The sequence below is a fragment of the Cottoperca gobio genome, chromosome 3, assembly GCF_900634415.1.
Source record: "Cottoperca gobio chromosome 3, fCotGob3.1, whole genome shotgun sequence".
NCBI lineage: Eukaryota > Metazoa > Chordata > Actinopteri > Perciformes > Bovichtidae > Cottoperca > Cottoperca gobio.
The window spans coordinates 15,904,592-15,928,594 of NC_041357.1; the positions used below are offsets into that span (position 1 = coordinate 15,904,592).

At 40.2% G+C, this 24,003-nt stretch overlaps 4 protein-coding genes and 1 pseudogene across 9 annotated transcripts in view; 2 read left to right on the forward strand and 3 right to left on the reverse strand.

Moving 5' to 3' along the window:
* Positions 1 to 709: 709 nt before the first annotated feature.
* LOC115003810 (F-box/LRR-repeat protein 3-like) lies at positions 710 to 4,898 on the reverse strand (annotated as a pseudogene).
* A 4,151-nt stretch (positions 4,899 to 9,049) lies between these two features.
* txnl4b (thioredoxin-like 4B) lies at positions 9,050 to 11,966 on the reverse strand. Its single transcript, XM_029454814.1, has 3 exons — positions 11,633 to 11,966; positions 11,382 to 11,533; positions 9,050 to 9,909 (listed from the first exon to the last, which is right to left on the reverse strand). Exons 1-3 carry the CDS (start codon positions 11,762 to 11,764, stop codon positions 9,744 to 9,746), a joined length of 450 nt encoding a protein of 149 aa, XP_029310674.1. The 5' UTR covers positions 11,765 to 11,966; the 3' UTR covers positions 9,050 to 9,743.
* Positions 11,967 to 11,980: 14 nt separating this feature from the next.
* On the forward strand, positions 11,981 to 13,846 carry trmt10c (tRNA methyltransferase 10C, mitochondrial RNase P subunit). Its single transcript, XM_029454762.1, is given in 2 exon segments — positions 11,981 to 13,557; positions 13,559 to 13,846. Coding segments are annotated over 2 exon segments (1,515 nt in total). The 5' UTR covers positions 11,981 to 12,264; the 3' UTR covers positions 13,781 to 13,846.
* Positions 13,847 to 13,894: 48 nt separating this feature from the next.
* blzf1 (basic leucine zipper nuclear factor 1) lies at positions 13,895 to 18,479 on the reverse strand. Of its 2 annotated transcripts, none has more exons than XM_029454772.1 (7): positions 18,119 to 18,479; positions 17,712 to 17,794; positions 16,900 to 17,348; positions 16,358 to 16,557; positions 16,074 to 16,202; positions 15,332 to 15,554; positions 13,895 to 15,235 (listed from the first exon to the last, which is right to left on the reverse strand). In XM_029454772.1, exons 1-7 carry the CDS (start codon positions 18,145 to 18,147, stop codon positions 15,050 to 15,052), a joined length of 1,299 nt encoding a protein of 432 aa, XP_029310632.1. In that variant the 5' UTR covers positions 18,148 to 18,479; the 3' UTR covers positions 13,895 to 15,049. The 2 variants fall into 2 exon arrangements, with proteins under 2 accessions (XP_029310632.1, XP_029310640.1); XM_029454780.1 differs by lacking the exon at positions 18,119 to 18,479 and adding an exon at positions 17,962 to 18,097.
* Positions 18,480 to 18,611: 132 nt separating this feature from the next.
* Positions 18,612 to 24,003, forward strand: part of ercc5 (excision repair cross-complementation group 5) — a 10,075-nt gene continuing 4,683 nt past the window's right edge. For 3 of the 5 annotated variants that reach the window (XM_029454737.1, XM_029454726.1, XM_029454748.1), the window contains exons 1-11: positions 18,612 to 18,912; positions 19,371 to 19,546; positions 19,677 to 19,792; positions 20,081 to 20,215; positions 20,475 to 20,544; positions 20,909 to 21,052; positions 21,163 to 21,373; positions 21,788 to 22,732; positions 22,817 to 23,052; positions 23,416 to 23,535; positions 23,944 to 24,003. The exon at positions 23,944 to 24,003 is cut by the window's right edge and continues 154 nt beyond it. In XM_029454737.1, the coding sequence (XP_029310597.1) occupies positions 18,825 to 18,912; positions 19,371 to 19,546; positions 19,677 to 19,792; positions 20,081 to 20,215; positions 20,475 to 20,544; positions 20,909 to 21,052; positions 21,163 to 21,373; positions 21,788 to 22,732; positions 22,817 to 23,052; positions 23,416 to 23,535; positions 23,944 to 24,003 (2,301 nt within the window). In that variant the 5' untranslated portion in view covers positions 18,612 to 18,824. The remainder of the gene's footprint in view (positions 18,913 to 19,370; positions 19,547 to 19,676; positions 19,793 to 20,080; positions 20,216 to 20,474; positions 20,545 to 20,908; positions 21,053 to 21,162; positions 21,374 to 21,787; positions 22,733 to 22,816; positions 23,053 to 23,415; positions 23,536 to 23,943) is intronic. The other 2 variants (XM_029454706.1, XM_029454715.1) reach the window with 2 other exon arrangements.

Below are 24,003 nucleotides of genomic sequence, written 5' to 3' on the forward strand. Positions count from 1 at the left end.
CACAAATAGCTAAAAAAACTGTCTTTTTCCCCACATAAAATCAGAGCACAGAGAAAGAGACAGCTCTATTTTTCTAAATGAGATGCAGTGACTCAGGAACACATAAGACATCAAATAGAGACACGCTGACACATGGGGGCCAAAACAAAAATGGATGTATTAAACATGTAATGTAGGATTGTGTATGTCAATTTATGTGTATGTCAATTTACTTTACTGAAATAAATTCAGTTAAATTGTGATATCTATTAAAAGGATTTCTACTCATGTCCAGTTATGATATAACAAAATGTTGTTTTATCTGCCTGCAAACAACGCAGTATAGACAGGCTTGTGTACATGAAACCACCATTTCCCATTCATTCCCAATAATTCCCAGCCATTCCTGGTAAAAACAAACAATAGCAGGCCGTTAGCACTTAAGGAAAGGCTCAGAGAACAAGGTGATAAATGTTATGACATGAGTGTCAAAATAAATGTGGATATAAATATAGGTATAAATAAAACACTTATACATACAACGCCATAGCGGAGTTAAAATGATGCAATTTTTTTGTGTATTCAGGGAGAAAAACAAAAAGACACATACATACACACGATGCCTGGGTAAGGGCCTTTCTCAAAAACAGGAGAAGGATGAAAAAAACATAGTTTTCCAAGGGAAACTCACAAAAACATGGACACAACTTAAATCTTCCCTCCCGGAGATCTACCAGGTAGGCATCATGTCAGGGAACCAGACGCGACACAAATGTTTTGACACCTCCCAGTGGATATCATCCAGCCCATAGCGGTGATCTGGAACCAGAACCTCCTCCATGATGGACAGCTGTGACAGCCTGTCTCCACACATCTTGACAAACTCCACGAAGGCGCTGCAGGACACTTCGCACTCTCCCAAGCCGATGGCCGACAGCTGCGTGCAGCATTGGGCGATGCGGATCAGCTCCTCATCCAGTGGCAGCAGCCCGTTGGTGCAAACCACCAGCTCGACCAGGCGCAGGCAGGTGAACCCAACGCGGCCCAGCACGTCTTTACTAACAGAGCGGCCGAAGTACAAATGCGTAACTAGGATTTCATCGCGGAAGAAAGGGCCAAACTCATCATCGTAGAGGAAGGAGTACATGACCAGTTAAAATTTAGGAGAGTGGCGCATCATGGCATCCCAGCTGCTCTTCTTGATGGTGTGGAACTGTTGTCCAAGGTTCTCACTAACCACGTCGATACGAAGGTGCTCAAGGTGAACGTGCTTCTCCGAGGAGAGAGAAAAGAGAAGTTCATTACTCAGCAAATGGTAGTTGAGCACCAGTTCTCTCAGGCCGTGGCACTGATCAGCCACACACAGGATGCTTGGGATAGAGAAACATTTGTATTAGGAGACTATAGATCTAGACAGCCTGGCTGAGTACTGACAACAATGTGGAGAAACACTATTCCATCTCCCCACAGTCTTTATTGTCTTCTAAAGAAAACATTGGTTCTGCTTATTGGTTCCTAAACAGTAACATTGGCGCTCTCCTCTGGACTGGATGGAGCTCTGCAAAGCGATACATTTTGTTTTTGTTTTGTCTCAGCACTATGGGAAGATTAGTAAGAGTTGCGTGCAGAGAAGGCCGTGCCCCATGGACCGCAGGTAATGAATGCTTTTCAGCGTTTCAACTTGTTAGTTTATATTGACAAGCCTGCCTGTCTGCTTTCACGTGGCACGCTGTACTCACATCCCCGGGACTGTGAGACAGACGGGCAGAGCAGTGCGAAGTCAGTATGTCCCTTGTCAAGCAAGGTCTGGAAAATTATTTGTATTAAGTGATTTCTTTATTTGATTTTTTTAACTTTTGCAAGCAGTGACACGATCAGGCTGCTGGCTGATTGTATTTACTGCCACAGACAGGGTCCATCATACGTCGGTATGATGGACCCTGTCTGTGTCACTTCGGCAGGTTTCAGTGTTACAGTCGGGGAGACCGGGGGAAATTGTAACATCTCAAATTGCACCAATCAGAACTAACTTGTGAATGAAAAAAAAATACACTGATTATAATTGAATCATATTATTTCATATTAATTAATATTAGAGCAACCAAATTCAACTGTATGCATTTCATTTACAGGTTCCATAAACCTTATCTAGTGAATTGTGAATATAAATATACATTTAGCAATTCCAGAGCAAAAGTTTTGCACAAATGTCATTATGTCACCTTTAGTTGTTCTTGATCAATCACATTCTTAACAATAATTAGTCAATCATGATTAATCATAACATGCCTAATAGCTATCATTCCTTCTATTTGTCAGTACCTGCAGGTGAAACATGAGGGCAACTGCTCATTTTCAGCAGTTTGAGGCTGTCACTGTTATTGGCCACCAGGACTTTGAGGGAAGGGTCATCTACAGGTGTGTCATCCATCTTCAGGGAGGACAGGGATTTGGAGTTGACAAAGACCACTGTCAGCGCTGAGATGAAGTGAGACTGTTGAACAAAGCGAAAGAGAGAAACATTTAGTCATCCCCCTTCTTTAGTAAACATGGTAGCTCTAAATGCTAGTTTTATTTACCGAGACATCATGTAATTTGACATGCAGACATAGCCAGCAGCTGCCACATTTCCATTACCGCCCTCTGCAGTTGGCAGAAATGTCTATAATACCACCTGTAGAGGCTAAGCCAACGCTTTAAGCCACTGGGGTTCCGCTTTGTTGCTCTGGTTGACGCACTTGTTGTCGTGCCTGCTGAATAAAGATTTCGATTCCAAACTCTTTAGATTGAACACTCAGTCCGTTTATTTCGTGTTGAATTAGCTTTCCCATCAGCAAACAAAACATGACATTCAGACACACAATAACTTATCCCAAGGAGCAAACGCTACCTCAGCCAACTAGTGTATGTGTGTGTGTATGTGTGTGTGTGTGTGTGCTAATTGGCTCCTACACCACCCTTGTCTGAATGTATGTGCATCCTTCTGCACGTGCTTGTAAAAGATACAAATGAAACAGAAACCCACTCACCATAATATTATTTCACATCACCACTGGTTATCAAAAATCCACAGGGCACCTTTAGATTTAGATGCATAAATTAAGAAAGCTGTACAACTTTGTTTATGATTTGTCTTCCAAGATTAACTGTCAAAGAAAATAGAGTGAAATGTTGTAGCCGACAACTTCGATATCCCTAATAGGGATGTCAGTTTTGGTCGGCAAACTTATCGGTTAATATAAAAAAGAAAAAGAAAAAAAAGGCTAAATAATGTGAAAAAGCCTACGAGAGGCGCTTTCCTTTAGTCTAGCACTCCATTGACTCAATGCCGCAGCATTTCATCGTACTATCAATGTAGAGGTTCAGAAATGTTTATGTTTTGTTTGTATTTTAATTAAGTATGCTTTGCAGAAGTTTATTGCTGCATTTTGATCAGGTTGGGTGCTCCAATCGATCGATCACTGATCATTAGCTGGTAATCTGCTTTTCTAAATACTTAGATCGGTGGTCTTTATTTGGGCCAATCAGATGAAGCATTGATTCTGAATTGTAACCCTTGAAGCTCGGCCTGGCTGTGGAGATGAGGCCCAATGTTTTCAAAGAGCAATTCACCAGCTGTGAGAGGATGTCGCACGGTGCAACACACCTGTAGTGACACCAATAACATTTTTTTTTAAGTAATATTATTTCAGAAATATTCTTTATTTGAGCATTTGTTTTGTTATTCAAAACTAACAAAACAAATATTAAATATCTCATATTTTCACACTATAATATCAAAACTAACCTGCTTTGAGGACACACTGCTGAGTTTCAGTATTTTTACACTGAATCTTATTTGAAATAAAGCATTATTTTCCACAATAGGAAAAAAGAAAAATAACTATTTTAATCCCCATCTAAGCTGACAAAATGTGACTCACGGGAGGGAACAGAATCCATTAATTTACCCTGAGGCAAGTTGCCGTCACCCCAACAGAAATGTCAAAGACTTGTTGGAACAGAGAAACACCATGTTTGTGTGTTTATCCTTCTCTTGTTCATTGTTAAGAGTCACATTTACTATCTGTCCTGCGTCTGAAAACAACTTTATGAGAGCGGTGAGACAGTGAACCAAAACACTGTGGGCTGCACAGCTAAACAATGAGCTGCATATTGCTATAAAGACTCGTAAAGGAGAGGGGAGCTGCAAAATCAGGTGACCGTTTTCTGTGTGTTCATCACTACGAGAGTTCATATTGTCACACTCATGTTGACAAATTGTTATTATATTATAATTCAATTATAGCATTTTTAGCAATAGTTGAAAGCATAAATAACAATTATTAAGATAGAATTACATTATGTAATGATAAACTAATGATTAATAATAAACGCATTACTACTATCTGAACTGAAAATATTGTATGTTTTATATTTTGTGGCAATAATGTCACTGGGTTGATGCATCTGTTAAATGTAGTGGAATCAACTACTCGCTCAGTTCGGTATTAATAATCCGTTACAGAGTACTGACACTAACTAAAGCAGCCAGATGCATTAACAAAAGCATGTGCAGTGTCTTTCCACACAAACACGCAGAAAGAAAAGTCATGAGACACATGCTTCCTATTCACAGCTGAGGGTATTAAATGAAGTAAAGAGGTGGTGACTAAAACATAATTTAACAACAACAGAACAAGTGCTGCTTCCTGTGTAGTGACTCATTATTACATGGGTACCTGAGAAGCCCTATCCAGCAGAGGCAGGTACTGGAAGATGTGGAGCAGCATCTCCTGAGGCAGACATCCCCAGCAGGCTCCCTCCTCCTCAAAATCTTTCTCCTTCCTCTGCTTGCGGGATCGTTTAAGAGTCTCCTGAGACCCACTGCTGGTGCCACCTCCATCCTCCTGTTCATTCCCATGCAGACATCGTTTCATCCTGAGTAAACAGAAAAGGAATCAACAAAATCCAGATGGTTGGGCCGAGTTCACTTTAAACAAAACTCTTGACTTGCAGTACTATTTATACAGGGCTTCTTAAATCACTAGACCTGACATGCTTGGCAGACTAAATGTTATCCCTTTATCCTATTATTCACAAGCTTGCAGTCCATGTGTTTGATGCAGGCTGACGTATATTGAATTTACATTTTTGAAATTATATATGGTTGTAGCGCTTCAGCTATTTTCATTATCAGTTAATCTATTAATTATGTATCAATTCATTTCATAGCCCATGAAATATTAAAAATAATTTAATTAATTAAATTCACAATGACGTTATTTGATAGATGACTTCATGACAAATTAACAGATTTTTAAAAATTGTAAATCTTAATATTCTTAAAACTAAATCAATTAATTGTTAAAGCATTATACTGTTGTCAGATAAAAACCTATACTCGTGGTACTTGTCATTCTGTATTCATATAAAGCACTTATCAATCATATAATAGTTTTGCGTGACACAAAATGTATCAAAATAAACAGTACTAAGATAGACAAGTTGAAATAAAAGATCTAGAAATGTTTCGATGCACACTAAAGGCTTATTTATCTCAAATGTTGTGCACAATTCCGCTTAAAGCCGTCACAATAAGGCCACTATCGCATGCAAGAATGATACTGTGATGTATTTTTGGAAGATGACCCTCTGATTACTGCTGTGCTCAGGCTTAATTGACACACTGGTGACTAACCTGTAAGGCTGTACAACAATAACATATTTACTTTCAAAAAGGTGTCACTGTTAATAAGCAGAAATGTTTTTTCCACTGACTGCTCACATGAGAATGAATACATTGTCAACAAGGACACGCCTCCCTCTGCCTCAATTAACAACAATAAATCCACCTGGTGTTAAATTCATAAGCTAAGAGTTCATAAAATCTGTCTTTAGTTTAGTTTAGTTCTGTCGCGATAAATGTCGCAATGTTTAACAACGACACGGATGGTTAGTTTACAACACAAACATGTCAAACCGACCGAGACCAGCGTTAGCTTAGCCGAACTTACTTAGAAACAAGTTGTAGTTGGGTGATTCTTCAACTATCGTCATTTTTGAGTCCCTGGCAGAAATAAGAAAAACAAAAACACATTTCCTATTTTTGTGACACTCACTTAACACCAAAAGGAACATACAAAAATTAAATCATAGACCAGTCATTGTTTTTATTACATAAAACGTGGCTTTTTCTGTGTTGTTCTTGCTGTACTTGTCCCTGGGCCTGATTTTGGATATTCAAATTTGCTAAGTTTTGAATTTAATATTGACCTAATATTAATTGTATGTGCAAATGACACTAATATATCTTACAACACATGATAGGTTTCATTAAAATGGCCATTTATGTATTTTTTTTAAATAAAAAGAACACCTGTCTCTTGGGCTCCCTGTCATTTCCACCACACCATGCAAAATGTGAATTTGGTGAGTTTTTTAAAAAGTTTTTAAACTTGGTGATCGCAGCCATAGTCATGTGACAGGAGAGCACATGGCTGCAACACAAAGATAGCTCCATGAAGGGAAGTGATATAAGAAAAAAAATCAATGTAAATATTTGGTAAATCGAAAATGTATTTATTATTATAAAAGTTTATTGGCTGTCATTTCCAAATAGCTCATATATTCTTTAAATGTAGAAATAATAAGAAAAACAACATTTGGTATTGTCTTTTTTGTGTTTATTTAATGCTAGCTCTAAAGAAGACGTTAGCATGCTAACATATCATGAGATTTTCTTTAAAATGTGACAAAATGTAATTTCCACAACAGTCATTTCCATCACTTTGATTATTGTGATGGAAAAGACAATTTGAGTGTTATGGCTCATATCAGTGAAAATAATGCATGTTAAATTACATGTCAGTGGGGTAGCTGATAGAGTGAGGTCCAAAAATATATCTGCAATTACTATTCACCGACAAGAAACGACCAAAGAGAATGAATCAGGGACTCTTTTTGTTTTGCGCTAAGATAGTAAGTGCAATATTTGCAACTTGCTTGTAGGTTTCAGCACTTTCCAGCAACTTTCTGCCATATGATTCTATCTGCTTAAAAGGTTAAAGTTTAGATGATGAAGTTCTTCCCTTAAAATGTGTGTGTTTTTGTGTCGGGGACAATAAAACTGAACATTGTTTAAAAATGTTTTTGTCGCCTTTCATTTCCGTCACAGAATGTCATCCCCATCACAACACATATTTAAACTAAAAAAGCATACAAATTGACATATTCACATTAAAAATGTTTTGTAGTTTGGAAAATTGTGCAGTTAATTAATTTTTTTTGAAAACACAATATAGTAAATCTCAAAACAACTTTTTGTGGTGTGATGGAAATGAGGATTTCCTCTGACTGTTTTAATAAAATCACAAAAATTGTATATTATTCAAAGAAATTCAGCATAGCCACTATCAGTAAGTTTTAATAAACATTTCTCTAAATACATTTAATTATTTCTAAAAAGTTCCAGACCAAAATGGTCCGTAGTTAAAGAATCACCCAGTTACTATAATGTTACATACTTTCATGTATAGCTTCTCAGCAGTTACCGACCCTGTCTTCTTACCTGGCTTTCACCTCATGTTTGTCAGAAAAGGTAAACACTTCAACGTTAACCGGTACCGACACAAGAAAACTGCGTACGATCTGGCCGACCAATCAAACACATTGGCCCATAGGACAGCACGGTGTGTTTAGTCGCACATACTGGCGATAATATTATAAATCAATGTTTTAAAAAAGACCCAGTGTCGCTCCATAACTCTGCTTCAGTAGATTGCCTGCGTTGTGATTGCCTGCCTGCAGTTACAGTGAACTGTCAGCAGAGGGAGCTATTTCACTCTGCTAGAGTTCTTCTTCTTCTTTTATTAACGGCAGCTTGCATCCTTAATGTTGTGCTACTGCTTTCTTCTGAAGTTAGTTAACTCCTACACTGGAGGCGATTGTAATTATAAGCAGTATGCTGAAATGGTAAATGTGCATATAGTGTTTAACCACAGGAGGTACAAACTGAGATGTGGATGTTTTCATAGGGATGGCAGCATTCTTGTATCACGCTCATATTGCTGTTTATTACATATAATTCTCCCTTTTTGTCATTGCAACACATTGCAAGTTTATTTCTGATGAACACGGCTGGTGGAAGGTTGGTAGGGTTAATGATTTCAAATCAAGACAGCTTTCTTGTATAGTGCTATCATATAATTACAATGTCCTGATTAGGGAGAATTTATAAAACAAATTTAAATGTTGCTATGCACGTTTCTAAATAGAGGGAATAAAATTACGTATCCGTTGGAAATGTTAAAGTGGTGTCATAATTGCATGCAATGTTAAACTTAAAGAATGTTATACTATTAACTATGCTGTGAACTATGACCTGGTCACTGTCAGGGTAGATGATTTCATCTACCCTGACAGTGACCAGGTCCATCCAGCTCAGATAGCGCAGGCATACATGGCCACATTCTTCCCTCTAACAACTACTCGGATAGGGACACTCAGAGCCTGCGTTACATCTACACAAAATAAATTGATCACTATAAGCGGGTGATTATTATAACAGATTCTTTTTCAAATGAGTACCCAAATTAAATGAGTGCTGTTTATAATTCAAATACACTATTATACAGTACCTGCTGTATATCATAGTGTACTACAGTCCAAATTATAATTAGGCTATAGCCTTAAACATTATTGTGCTGTTTACAAATACAGTAACATCAGTCGTGCAAATAGGCTGCAAAGCTGTGTTTCATTTCAAAAAGAATGTAACAGTCCTGACTGTATGCTATCAATGCCTAATACAAAAATAAAATATACAATTTTGTATGTATGAAAATACCCAAAAATGAACACTGTAAGCAGACTACATAATTACTATGAGCAAATTATTTAAACAGCACTTGACTGATTCTTGATACACATAAGCAGTTGATCGATCTAAGCGTCGTCACTATAGGAGGGTTCCTGTATTTAGTCTTAGTAAGATTCCCTAAAACTCAATGAAATACATATTGCAACATTCTTGTAAAAATAAGCATAAATACAGGCTATATAAAGATGATTATTATGAAAGTGAATGGTGCAAGATAAAATATAAAAGTTTATTATAAAAACTGAGCATATACATTGGATAAATGAAGTGCATCTCCCTGCTGATGTACTGCTCTTTTTCATGGGAAACATCAAGATACTTGATTATTAACAAAAAATAAATCAAATCAAAATTGCAGAACATCACTTAACAAAACACACACCTTCTCTATGAAACAAATTATTTTTCATTAATAAAAATGTCCTGTCCTTAAAAAAGCCCATTTCATTTTGTGAGTCTAAACTTTGTTTACATTTCAGTGTTTCCAAACTGTTGAATCAATATTGATAGTACTTGTATTTCCAACCAATGGGTTTGGGTAAACAGTTTTCTTGTGTAAAAGATGTACTTTAAAAGGTGCCTGCGGAGTTTTCTTGAGAAATGTTCCGTTTACAATGAGTGTTAATTATAAAGGCACACATTGTTCAACACAAGTCCAACATGTTTATTACATTTCCTTCCTCAGAAGACACTTGTTTGAAACCTGCTTTGCTGACATTTACTTTGAACTCTTTCAGTCTTCTTCTTCTTCACTGTCCCACAGTGCCTTAATATTAGTGTAAATGTTACCTGTTGATCCTTATAATAGTGGGAAACCATTGATCAGATAATCAACCACACCTGGTTGATGCCTCTCAGTGAGAAATCATCATGATCATAAGGCCACACAGTGGACGTGTTGATTTTAAATCCCATGGTAGAGGAGATCAAATTTGGGAATATTTTGAGGATCTATGGGACTCTGGACAATCATCTTCCCACGCATGGCTCCTCTGTATATGACCTCAATCAGATCCATGAAATCTTGTTTGGTCTTGAAGCTGCCGATAAACTTGGTGTGATCTGGGGAGCTGAGAGAGAAAATAAAGTACATGTGACTCTTTTTAATTACAGTTTGTACATCTTTGGTAACTGTAGTAAACACGCTTGTTAAATACTTGCTCCTTTTTTTTAACTACATAGATTTGGTGTGTGGACTGTTGGGCTTTCGGGAATTGTGATGGCCATTTTACACTCCTACAACATTTGACTTACACTAGTACTACATTTTATATACTACACATTTAATCAATTAATTGTAGAGCTGCAACAATTACCCTATGGATCGAATAGTCCATGAACAGAAAATTAATCTGCAACTATTTTGATAATCAATTAATCCTTAATTTTCTAAGTAAAACTCCAACTAAAAGAACAGGTTTCAGCTTTAGTTATATCAATTTAATATTTTGGGGTTTTGGCCTGTTGGTTGGGAAAAACAATAAATATGAAACAGGCTCTGGAAATGTTAATAATGAAATCTTTGGGGTTCGTCCCGTTTGTGTTTTCTCAAGGAAATACATTTAAAAATATTTGGCTTTTATGGCTCTCCCAGCCAAAAAGGTTCCCACCCCCTAGGCACTGTCCCAGACTTCCATGCAATGTTGACGAGGCGTGTCCACCAAGACAGCCCCTCCACACCCAAAGCCTTCAGCATTTCTGAACGCATCTCATCAACCCCTGCGACCTTTCCACTGCGGAGTTGTTTGACTACCTCAGTGACCTCCATGTTTTATATTTGTCCAGTGTATATTTGCTTATATCCAGTTTGTTGTTGTGCTGACATGTTTTTTATGTATCATTGATACTCTTCCTGTTAATCCTTCATTGGAAAATATATATAGAATATTATCAAACAACATTTCTGTGGTCCTGAGTATTTATTTATCACATTTATGTCATGATCTACAACCAAAAGTAATGTAGCCATTCAACCTGTTACTCTAATTTCAACCCTGTTACTATATCATTTTCTATTAAAATAACCTTAAATAATTTTCTCAGCTCACAAAAGTTTAAACTAATGTCCTTTTAATAGCTTGATTAATTATATGCATAATGTATTTGAGCAAATATTTCAAATTAAATACTGAAATTGGTAAAAAGAAACGTGTGACAATTCAAAAGTTGGGCAAGATCAATTAAAAAAGTTATTTAAATGAATATTAAACCAGTTTTATCCAAAACTACATGAGTATTTAATATAAATGTAACTTCCTTTACTTACTAGTAAAGAGTTTTATTGAAGAATATTTTTTAAATACCTTTTTCTGAGTATGTGTCACAGGGTTGCACAAAACATGGCACACAACAAATAAAACATCTAATACAAAGTGTACATTTGATGCCAAATCATTTTTTATGTTTTATTATCTGTTTTTCCTAAATACATAACAAAAAGTAAAAGGTTAATTTGTGTTGATGTCTAAATTGTCCTCCAATTCTGGACTGACCCACATATTGTTATCAGACAATAATACCTCAGTAACCTTCTTTCACTCACCCATAATCCACTTTCATGTGCTGTCCGTTAAAAAAGAAAACAGTAGAGGGGATGTAACTGATGTCAAAGTATCTTGTGTAGATGGGAGCTTTATCCACATCAACGATGTAGATGGACGCCATGTTACTCAGGTCATGCGCCGTTTTTGACAGCTAGGATGGACATAAATGGACAAATTAGCAAAAAGCAAAACAGTCGTGACACTAACATTGAGCAGCCGTTTGAATAGTAGTATTAATTATCCTGTTTACAATCTCATCGAGCTGGAGACAAACAGAGTCTTCGTCTCTCCCAAACCTCAAAACGACGACTTTTTCTGCTACGCCTTTGATAACTTCATCAATGTCGTTTTTGCAATTTAATTTAGACAAAAACAAACTCATTTTCGAGGCTAAAAATGTAGCTTCTCTTGCTCTGCAGAAAATAGGAAATTACGTGATTCTTACTGTACGACACTAAAATAAATCCGACTGGAAACAGCACAAAATTATCGTTAGTGTTAAAATGATTATTATGATTCGTATCGACCTGTCATAGATAATTAAACCTAAAACAAAATTGAATTAGTTGAAACATCGTGTTGCAGTTAGCTACATAAACATTTAAGACAAGAAAAGGTGTGTCATGCGATCATGTCATGTGGTGACATTTCACTACGACATATTATAGTGCGACACCGTCACAACGTGACCTTCTAATATTTAAAAAGCTTTAACGCTGCGACAAGTGAACATAACTTCGGGAATATTTAGGACACACGATTTAGATGTAGCTCGTTACATTTTCATGGCTGTTGATTACAGTTTTTGTTCCGTTTAATTAATTAATTTAAAGACCGGGACAGTCTATATTTCCTTGTTTCAGTACTTTTGACACAGCTGCGATGTTACGATTTTTCACTAACCAGGGTTTTTATGAACTCTGGAAATGCAGTCATTTTGCGGCATCCTGTGTTACCAAGAGGCAAGTCGTAAGTTTCCTCCGAGTCAGCAGCGCTGCTCATCACCGACTACACATCCCTGCTCGCCACTTCAATACTGCGATCCCTGTGTGGAAAGACATCCTCCAGCCAAAAACAGATAATTCCGAGGACATCGAGTCACTAGATGTGGACAAATGGAAATCTGTAATGAGGGCCCAAGCATCCCAAGAAAAACAAGTCAGTGATAAAGAGGAAGCATGTGATAATGAAAACCTGAAAGAACCAGGTGGCGATTTGAAGGACAGTTCTTCACTGGAGGCAACTCGGGAACTGGTTGCAATGTGGCAGCAAGCCGGGAAGTGTGTACCTCAAAAGCTCACGGAGGAACAGGTTCAGATTGTGGCAGGGCTCACCACCAAGTCCTCCAGGAAGAAATACCTCAAGTTCCTGGCTCTCAAGGAGCGTGTGAAATTGGCCGATAAGGAGAAGCAACAGAAAAGGGCGGCAGAGAGGGAAGCCTACGTGGAGCAGAGAGGAACATTTGCTCTTGAAAACACATTCTTCCTCAGGTTCTGGGACAGCACCCAGGACAGGTACCTGGCCTGGAGGAGCGCCCAGGCCATGCTGTACGGTCAGCCACTGCTGTTTGACATGGGCCATGAGTCCCACATGGCCAAACGGGAGATAGAGAACACGGTGAACCAGCTGTTGGAGGTTGAAGGCTGGAATCGACGTGCCACTGAACCCTACCACCTCCACTATTGCAACCTGCAGACAGACGGGACCTTACATAAGGAGCTGCTCAGACGATACGGTGCAGAGTTCTGGAACCGCATGCTCATCACCACCTCTGACAAACAGCACATTGATCTGTTCCCCCGTGAGCAGCTGGTATACCTCACTCCAGACTCTCCAAATGTTCTCCACACGTATGACCACTCCAAGGTCTACATTATCGGTGCTCTGGTGGACCGGTCGCTGAAAACTGGATTAACTTTGGCCTGTGCCAAGCGTCTGAATCTGGCCACAGCTCGTTTACCGCTGGACCAGTTCCTCCACTGGGAGATAGGAGGCAAACATCTGAGTCTGGACCAGATGATCCGCATCATGCTAACGATGAAGGAGACCGGGAAATGGGAGGAGGCGTTGAAGTTCGTACCTAAGAGGAAGCATGATGGCTTCCACCAGCAACGGACACGGGAAGAGTTTACTAATAACCGATTCAAGGGAGTTAAAAATGTTGGACAAAGACAGAATGGTGAAAGGCCTTTTAAGATCTGGAAAAATAAATCGTAAGCGGACATATGAAAATGAGGGCCAAAGTCTTTGCAGGCTCCATGAAGAGTCTGGGTTCAGTGGTAGAGAAAGAATGGCTGGACTGCCAAAGTGAGTATGTGCATCTTATCAGAGCAACACTGAGGGACAAAAAGGTGCAGGCAAAGGCCAGATGAGCTGGAATGACGAGTCAACAAGTTGAAACTTGGGACAGTAACGACATGTCTGTTTTTAAAAGCGCTGTCTGAATAAAGTGTTGTAAAAGGTTCTGACTGCTTTTCTTTTGACTGATTTGCAATACAAACAAAACAAGACATTTAAAAAACAAAACCTTTGGTCTTTATTTAGGTGTGATATGGAAAATGAAAGATTTATAAATGTTTTATAGTGGGCTTTCACTGTAAATGATACCATCAATATCAATGCTAACTTTTCCATACAGATGAAATAAACCAAAATAGTATACAGCTTGGGTTAAGACAATTGCAAAAAGGCATGTGCAATATATTACTCTGCATTTTATAGTACTGTATTATTATTATTATTGACCATGTCATTTTTTTTTTTATTACAAAAAAAACACCCAAAAATTAATGACTTAATCATTTAAAAAAGTTTTAAATGTTGCATCCAATTTCTTTGCTACACCACACAAGTCAAACTTGCAAATAATGTGTGTGTACAATAAGTATATTATAATTCTGTCAAACCTCCTCCAATATATTTAATTTATATTTTAATGGCCTTGCATTATACAAAATATATTTATACAATGTTTTAAAAATATAGCACCGTCATACCGAGGAGACCCCCGCTGTATAAGAGGCATCCTCACTCATTTATTATACAGGTACAGTGCATGTGTGACTGCAATTAGATAATTATCTGTTTGTTAACTTCCCCTTCCACAACATAACATGTTTGCACATTAAACGTATGATTATGTAAATACAATTTAAAACACACTGTTCAAGTTTGAAGGAACAGACACCCTAAAAGTGTCTGTTGACCATGTAACACAGACTCATCTTGACCTCACATCCCAGCAATAAATAGCACTTTCCATAGTTTAACCCAGGCTGAAATAGCTCTGAAATAAATTATGTGTATCACTTTCATATCATGATCCCTGAAAACAACAAAAACTACATTTTCTTATTTAGCTTTTTTTTTTCCTCCAAGTTAGAGCAAAAAAAAAAAACAGCAGGTTGATAACATTTTCTTTTTAAATTCTGATATTGTGGAAATCAATCAATCAGAGCTGTGACACACTGATTTGGGGAGCAAAAGGCCTCATACGGATACAGAACACATCTGGAGCAGCTTACTTTTGGTGTTGACTGAAGAAGTCACTTATCACTGAGCAGCAATAATCTCCAGAGTACACTCCTGTTAAGATGTAATGGTTTGAAATAAGCTCTGATGCTGCATCGGTGTCCCGTGGCGACATTTTGCCATTTCTTCTTGACCTCTACAGCACCTGGATGTCTCCAGTGCAGCGCTCGCAGCAGTTAAAAGTAATGTTCTCATATCGGGTATATGGGTGAAACCTTCCGATGCTCTTCTTATTGCTGAGAAAGCTTGAGGGCGTGGAGTCATTGAGCGGAGGGTCTGCCTTGTTTTCTGAACAGGAAATTGGATCTAAAATCTTCAGCACCTAAGACAGAAGACAGATAAAACATTTGTGAAGCTCTGGATTTTAGGACAAATGTTAGAGAATTGTCAGATTTGTACAGACATATGGAGTGCGTACCTTCTCAGCCATCTTCTCCGCCGGAGTGCTGCAGAGCTGCTCAGCCATTGCACTGCTGCTCTTCACCACGCTGCTGCAGGTGTTCCCCAGCAGGTGGGAGTTGATGGCGTCTGCTAGCTTGTGATTGGCCGCTGCCAGCTCTCCTGTGCTGAGGGGCTGTGCACTGGGGTAGTAAGTCTGCTGTCTGCCCCACTGCAGAGACACCAGGAGCTGCTCCAGAGATCTGACCACAGAACATTGAGCATCACATTGACTGTCATCAGCTATGCCAGCAAAATATTGCAGAGGTGCACAAACTCTAGAATGATCCTTCAGTTGTGCCTGATTGGCAGCCAACGATCGCTGGCAAATTCTAATTCTAAATGAAAATATATTTAGCCTACATGGATAAACACTACACCTGTCTGCTATTTTGTGAATGCAGAAGAATAATCGAGCTGATAGAATAGAAATGACTGATGTTAACTCAAGCAACGTGATACAAAGCGAAAACATATTTAATTCCACATAACTGCACCGGACAGTGGACCCCTAGAGAAGAGTGTTACTTTCATAAAATATAGCAATTAAGGAAAAGCCTTAAGTGGAGCTACAACTTTATTTATTATTCATCTGGCAGATGGATTGAATTGAACTAAGTTTAAGTGTCCTCTCTTATCCTTGTCTTCAGGGTTTTTAACTTGGGAGATAATATAATGAACACTTCACTTAAATGAGTAATTATGGATATATTGTATGTTACCTGTGAGTGAGCATCATATTGCTGGAGAAATCTTCTCTCTCCAACAGCAGGTCCTGAATTGCTCCCTGTGCCTCTCTGGTCTGTCTCTGTAGAGCGGCTCTGGCATTTGTCAGCTCCTCTGCCATGACTCTGTAGAGACAACAAGTGTTTATTCAGCATGAACACGTTAATGATGTCATCCCTTATCGATCCTTGTACGAGAACAATCTTTTAAAATTGTATTTGACCTTTTAAAGTCCAACCATTTGTATTTGTCACACAATTATTTAGTCTCTTTTTCATACCTGCTGGCCAGGAACTTGCTCCTCCAAACGTCACACTGGATACTCATTCGCTCAAGCTGCTCTGCGGTGTGTGTCAGACACCGGCCCAGAGCCTCGTTCTCCAAAATCAGCTGGTTCTTCTCCCGTGACAGACGCTCAAAGTGGTACTGAAGGTCATCACCCACCGACGCCACCAGCAGTTTCTTTAGCTCACGGTTCACCTGGCACACAGAATGAAATAAAGTTACCAAATTCCATCTACAACTGAAGACTGCTTGAGGAAATCTTTCCTTTGTATTCACTTAAAAGATAAACAAAAATATGGTGGGGTCATCTCTAACTCCACTCAAAGAGAATATAAGGAGCATGATTACATTGTATAAATTCAAGACATTTTACAATAAACATTGTAATTCATTGGTAATGTAACTGATCTGTGTACTGTTCCACTTATCCATACACCCTGCATATGTTGATATATGAAACAGCAACAAACCTGACTGAACAAAGCCTGGTACGTCTAATATCTAAATAAAATGTCTCTGCTTCATGTGAGGCCTTACCTCTGTCTGCACACGGAGCTGATTGGAAAGGCCTTCCTTGTCCTGCAGCAGCCTGCGTTCAGAGTTCAGCAGCTTCTCCAGTTGTCCTCTCCAGTCCTCCACCAGAGGCCGCGGGGGAGAGCTCTGCTCCTCAGCCTCCCCTTTGCCCTCAGCAGGTCCTGTACGGGTGCACCGGCTAATAGCAGAACGCGGAACGATGATCCTCACGGCCTCCACCTCCGTGCAGGCCTCTCGACTCACCTTGCCCAGGTGGAGCACCCCGAGAGGCTGGGGGGACGCAGGGGGAGCAGTATGCGTAGATTTGGGGCTGCGTTTTGGGCTAGCCACCTTCAGGAGGGGAACTGCAGATGAGTCTGGTGATGGTGTATCTGTGTTTACCTCCAGGATGGCGGGCGGTTTTTCAGTTTCCATGCCATCGCCAGCGCCTCGGACTGGCACTCTGGCAGAGCCTGGAAGAAAGAAAGTAATAAAGCCAAGTTTACACTTTGAACTTCACTGGACCTCTCTAAATGCAGGTGTGAACATTCCTATAACACACTGTTTGTATTGCACAATTAAACTGTTGATTAGCAAGTGCCAAAGAGCACAAACTAAGACTTCGATGTGTTAAATAGATGTGATAAAGTATGGTGCGAACAAGACTGTAGTTTTGGTATTGGCACAGAAACTAACTCCAAAACCACTATGCACGAGTATCAAAATAACACCCAGTCATAGTTGTATGGATAAGTGGAGATGTTATTTATCTGTGTTTAGCAGCAGTCACCAAATCTGAATGCACAGACATGAAATGTAATTAAAGCAATGCATACCTCTCACAGCAGCAGTCATGGTGGAGGCGGTGTTAGTAGAGAAGAGAGTCTGTAGTGCAGAAGAAACCAGGGGGCTCGTCGTCCTATGACAATTAACAAAGGAGAAAGTACTTTGTTGTTAGCATCTGTAGCTTTCCGTGTTTGTGACGGCGATCAAAGGAGGCCTCTAATCAAAGGCCAGGGTTAACAGCTGAGGTACTGATAACGTTACAAGCTAAAACTAGCTGACTTAGCTTGTAAGCTAACTTACTTGCTAACGGAGCAGTTAACGATATGGTTTAACAACCACAAGTTAGAGCAACGTCAACAATATCAGGAGCTGCCTGCTTTCTACACAGAAAGACACTTTCTAGTAGCTCCACCTGGGATCAGATATGGTGATTCAGACACATTTTTAGATAACTTACCGGGTAACAATGGGTCCTACCGCCTTCATTAATTCACTGAAAGCTGTTTATTTGGCCATAACCGGACACAGTTGGCCTCTGACTAGGGAGATGAATAGACTTAGCCCTGGGGAAAGCCTCTCAGGCATTACTTCCTGCCAAGACACCCCTCCTCTTTTACTAAATAAATCCCCTAATGGTTCACTGTTCGGTATTTTGCACAGATTAATCCCCTAAAGTCTCATGTCTAACCTTTACCCTGACAATATCTATAATATGGACATTTTGTCGAAGCAAAAGTTTTAGACATAACATGCCTGACAGGCTAAATCCAGGAAAACAAGACCAAAGTTACGAACGCTGTCCGTCCTGTCCCCTCCACACAAAACCGATCTACGATCGGTTGCCGTGGTGTTTTATCGGAATTCTTATTCTGAGACTGATTTCAGATCAGAAAATGGATGCTTCCCTGGGTGTAACAGTTGATTATGACCCGACGTGAATAACGCAGAACCTTCATGCGTAGTCAATGTTGCTCTACGGACAGAAATAGTGTTACAACAAACGTTGAAAGGTGCCGTTATATAATGCAGTTTCTTCTTTTTTCATTCTAGTGGTTTTGGAGTTGATAGGAAACAAAGTTTCAATAAGTCGAGTCCAGTCAACTTGATGTTGTGTGGTTCTTGATATTCACAGTGTTGTTGGGTGAGTTTGGACTACAGATATCATGGGAGTGCATGGACTCTGGAGGCTGCTGGAGAGTACAGGGAAACCCATCAACCCTGAGACTCTGGAGGGAAAGATCCTTGCTGTTGGTATCCTGGCCTGGTTGTGATCTATACATATATCTTTCTATTGGTCTGTCATTGTTTAATCAGAGTTCTATCATCTTAATGTAAAAGAAATACGTAATTAAAAATCCAAAGGTTTGGTGGGAAAAAACAAGAAAACTACTAATGACGATAATAACAACAATGTCACACTAGTCACACAAAGTCACACTATATCTAAATAGTCAGTAAAAACATTTGATACAACTCGTATACCTACAACCACTAAACAGAGTAATACAAGTAAACTCTATAAAAATTGAAATTTAATTTATACCTATTTAATGATTGTATAGTCAGATATTATGTCCCTCACCAATGACCAACCTAAGCTTATGAATGTTAGCTCTTGTGTTACATGTCAGAGCATGTCTATTCTAACTGTAGTCCAGTAGTGTGGTCAAATGTGTCTAATAGCATTAACCTTAACCAGACACCTCCAGACATCAGTATATGGCTGAACCAGGCAGTGAAGGGGGTGAGGGACCATGAAGGCAACAGCGTCCAGAACGCCCACCTCCTCACTCTCTTCAACCGCATCTGTAAGCTGCTCTTCTTCCGCATCAGGCCAGTCTTTGTGTTTGATGGGGACGCACCACTGCTGAAGAAACAGACTCTGGTACGTCCTATGCTTCCTGAAGAACCACATACATAAGCAGTCTGTGTAAATGATTTTGAATATTTCTTCCAAATTGAATGTGATTCCCCCACGCATTCTGTCATTTAACATTGCTGTGGCTTTCCTCCAGGCTCTGAGGAGGCAGAGGAAAGAGGAGTTGAGCCGGGAGTCGAAACAAACCAATGAAAAACTCCTCAAGACATTCCTGAAGAGACAAGCTATTAAAGCTGCACTTGGAGACAAGAGGTAAGGAACAGAAGGTGTGTACATGTGGAGAGATGATTCTTTTTTTCTCCTCTGCTCACCTGCTGTCGGAAAAAATAATTTATTTAAAAAAACTACAAGATGAATCGTCTACTCTCCTCAAGGTTCATACGTATTCTTGCTTGGCATTCAGAGTCACACAATCAAATGTGGTCAGAAAAATGTACTGCTAAATCTGGAAATGTATGTAGGAACCTTGTCTCCTAGTGGATTCATTGTAATCTCAATGGTTTTGTCTGAAGTATCCCTCTTTTTTTCCCCTTTGCCCAGTAAGGATCCTCTACCCAGCCTCTCCACTGTAAGGAGAGATGAAGTGGACGACATTTATGTTCTACCAGCCCTGCCAGCTGCAGAGGAGAAGGACAAAAGCAGGTCAGAGGCCTCGGAAAGGTTACTATTCAATAGGTATAGTGGATAAAGTGGCGAAGTAATTTGGTCAGAATATCTAAAAACCACGGCAGAGTTTTACATGCATAGTTTGCTTAACATTTGAGGAGGCTGGAAAGCTTCTCATATTCACAAGTGTTGGATAGGAGAGCCATGTCAATCAATCACAAGTCAACATAACTGCCTGAAGGAGCACTCTGAAAAATGGATTGTTTTATAGTTATTTCACATATAATACTGGTACTTTAATCATTTTGAATGTGTTTCGTTCTTGTAGTTCCGAGGAGGAGGAAGAGGAGGAAGAGAAAGAGTTGGAGGAGACGGATGATGGTTATCACATGTATCAGGTGAAGTGATCACATGCACAAGAGCATCACATTCTATAGCACCACCACCAACTGATACAGCTTCAAATAGTTTGTGTTTGAGCAAATATTGATGATATTTTGGTTTTAATAATATTTGAATATTGCTTGGTTGTTGTTGCATCCTGGTCTGGTCCTGGCTGTGACACAATAAAGTGTTTTCACTTGATATTGAAGGCTTCTGTTTGGCCATCGTATCCTCTTGATCATTTCATCAAACTCTACTATATTTCACTATTTGCCAAAAACATCATCACATTATTAATTTGTTCTTCTGTTGGTTGGCTTTACCGCCACGCCTTTCTATGTATTTGGTGATTGACATTTGAAGCTCATTGTGTCTCAGGGAGAATTGTATGAAAACCCCAACTCAGTGGACATCAACTCAGAGGAGTTTGCCAGCCTGCCTCCTGAAATGAAACATGAGATACTGAAAGACATGAAAGAGTTTTCCAAAAGACGCCGGACAATGTACCAAAAACCCCCAGAGGTATTGTACACGCACACACGCACACACACACACACACACACACACACACACACACACACACACACTTGTTCACTGATCTTCAACACAGACTCTTCTTCACTTTCTGTTAGCGCTCGGGAGACTTTTCACAGTACCAGTTGGCCGGCCTGCTGCAGAGGAACCATCTGAACCAGCGTCTGCGGGGTGTGGAGAACGAGATGAGCCAGCTGAGCGCCGGCAGCGCCCCACAGATTTACCAACATGACGGGGACCAGCAGAGTCGCAGTGTAGAATCACGCCGGCTGGTTTCAGAAGACAATTCCCACTATATCCTTATTAAAGGTGAGGACAGGCATGATGGTGTGTTCACTCGGCCAAAAGACAGTTTCTTCAGTATTTTTACAGGAAAAGTCACTTATGACATGTCAGAATTCTTTAGCGCAACAAGAAGAAAGTGCTTCCCAAACAGTCACTGCTCACAACTGTATTATTAAACAGTGTCACTTTGATATAAAGTTAAGCACACTTATCGTTCAGTGTGAAAGATTACTCATCTCAATCATATTTTTAAATCTGTGGCTGTCTGGAACCTACGAAATGTATCTATAACCTTTGGATGTGTTTTAGACAGTGGTTGTTGTAAAGTTAATGTTAACAGGGTTTTATTGATAAGAAGAGGCTGTATCATTTAGATGTCAAAATGCGAACTTTTCTTTTCTTTCATATATAACACACCACTCCGCTTTTCCGACACAGGCTCCAAAAAGAAGGAGACTGCGCCCGAGAGCCAACCTGCAACTGCAGCCTGGTCCGGCAGCTCCCTGACGGGCTCAAAAAGACGAGTAGCGGACAGACCTGAGCCCCTGTGGCGTCCTGTTGGTGAGGAAGATGCAGGGGTGCTGGGTTTCTCCTCAGAAGACTCCAAACCCTCTGTCTCAAAACCGTCTCGGAGAGACTCATCACCTCCCTCTCCTCGTACACTTAAGGCGATCCAGTCTGCAATGAACGACAGCTCAGACGAGGAGAAGGTGGACCAGGACAATAAGGATGGTGGTATGTCCCCACGTACGCTGCTCGCAATCCAACAAGCTCTAGCTGAGGAGGAAGACGGGACAGTAATCAGCAGCTCGTCCACCAAACCGCAGGCTAACGTTCATCGTCCTGCGCCACAAGTGGTCATCAGCAGCTCAGAGGAAGAGCCGGAACCAGACGATGTGAACTCTCTGCCAAATGGAAAATCAGATTTTAAGGGGAACCCAACAGGCCAAAGTTTACATGTGAAAGATGGTTTGTTTGCTGGTAGTTCTGGAGGTGAGATAGAGGGCGTGATCGGTCAGAAAAATAAAGCACTTTGCTTTGCGACGCTGCAACAACCTCACGAGAGCGAGATGAAGTCAGAAGAGGAGACAAAGAAAGGACAGTTGGCACGGGATATCAGGACGGGAAGTAGAGGGCGAGACGAGCCGGAGAGAAGAGAATCAGAGCATGGGCTGATCACAAAGCCAGAGGGTGCTGCGGACTCCAATCGAAACACATTATCCAGCGATCTCTCTGCGCAGCTGTGTGGAAAACCTCTCACTGCAGAGACTGAAATGCAACCTGTGCTGTTAAAGCAGAGGAGTAACAAGGGGATTGTAGCGCTAGAGGAGGGGAATGGAGATGATGTGAAGTCCGAGCGCAGTGAGGAGAGCGAGTCAGAAGGTGCAGTAACCGTCCGGTTAAGATCACACTCATTCATAACTTCTTAAACAAGCAGAGAGTAACAACATTTTTGTGTTTCCCCAGAAAGCTTAATCGAGGTGTCTGACGTAGAATATAAAGAGGAAGATACAGATGATTCACTTGTAAGCACGGGAGAGAAAGGATCTCCAGATGAGGTCAGTGAGGATGAAACCAAGCAAGAAGAAAAACCAGAGGAAGGTTTGACAGATGTTCCAGCTGAGAAAGAGAGACAGACCGAAGAGACGGCGACGGAATCCAGCTCAACTCCAGCGATCAATGAATGGGAACACTTTGATGTGGTAATCAGCATTTTGATTTCAGTGCTAATAACTTATTTTAAAGAGTACAGAAGCTAATCTCAGGATTTCAAACAGAAAAATAACACGATCCACCATTTTATTTTGACTTACCATTCACTTAACGCTGTCATGCGAGGCTTTTACACAGGAATGAAGGTCTGTTACATTCAAGCTCTCGCAGTATACCAGAGTTGTGGCACCTGTGTCTAGACACTGCATGGGGCTGCAGCATGGCAAAGCAGAGATGCAGATGTTTTTTTTTTGAATGGTGTGTTTGAACCGGTCAGCGGTGCTTTAGGCTGAGAGGTTCAGTGATTTTAATGTGTACAAGACAGGGCTGACGGTGAGTGTGTTGTGCTGCAGGATGAGCTGGAGGCTCTAGAGAGCTCTCTGCAGGTGGAGCAGAGCAACCTGAGGCAGCTGAAACAGCAGCAGGAGAGGATGGCGAACACAGTCACCGGACAGATGCACCTGGAGAGCCAGGTGAACGCGAGACTCTGCACATACGGACACATTTTAACCGCACAGGCGCTCCTTCCTGACACCTGAGATATGACAACGTAGAGAAGGCGTAAGGCCGGCTTTCGCAGAGCCATGCAGTCAGTATTACTTTACTATGTTTCAAGTGTGTGTGTTAGCGTGTGCATGCGTCTGTCAACTCACGCTCACTCTTAAATGTCAAAGGCATTTTCTCCCTTCCTAAAATCACCACTTAAAAACCTCTAAAGTGCCCGATCTTCATTAACCTAAATAATATAATGAAAAGAGTTATAGTTAAAACCACAGTGCAAAACATATTTTAAATCCTGTGAAATGAGTGTCGGCATTATCAAGAAATCATTATGACCCACCATCAGCTTTGAAAATGGTCTTTGCCATCTTCGCTACCAGGAGCTGCTGCGGCTGTTTGGCGTGCCGTTCCTGGTTGCTCCGATGGAGGCCGAGGCTCAG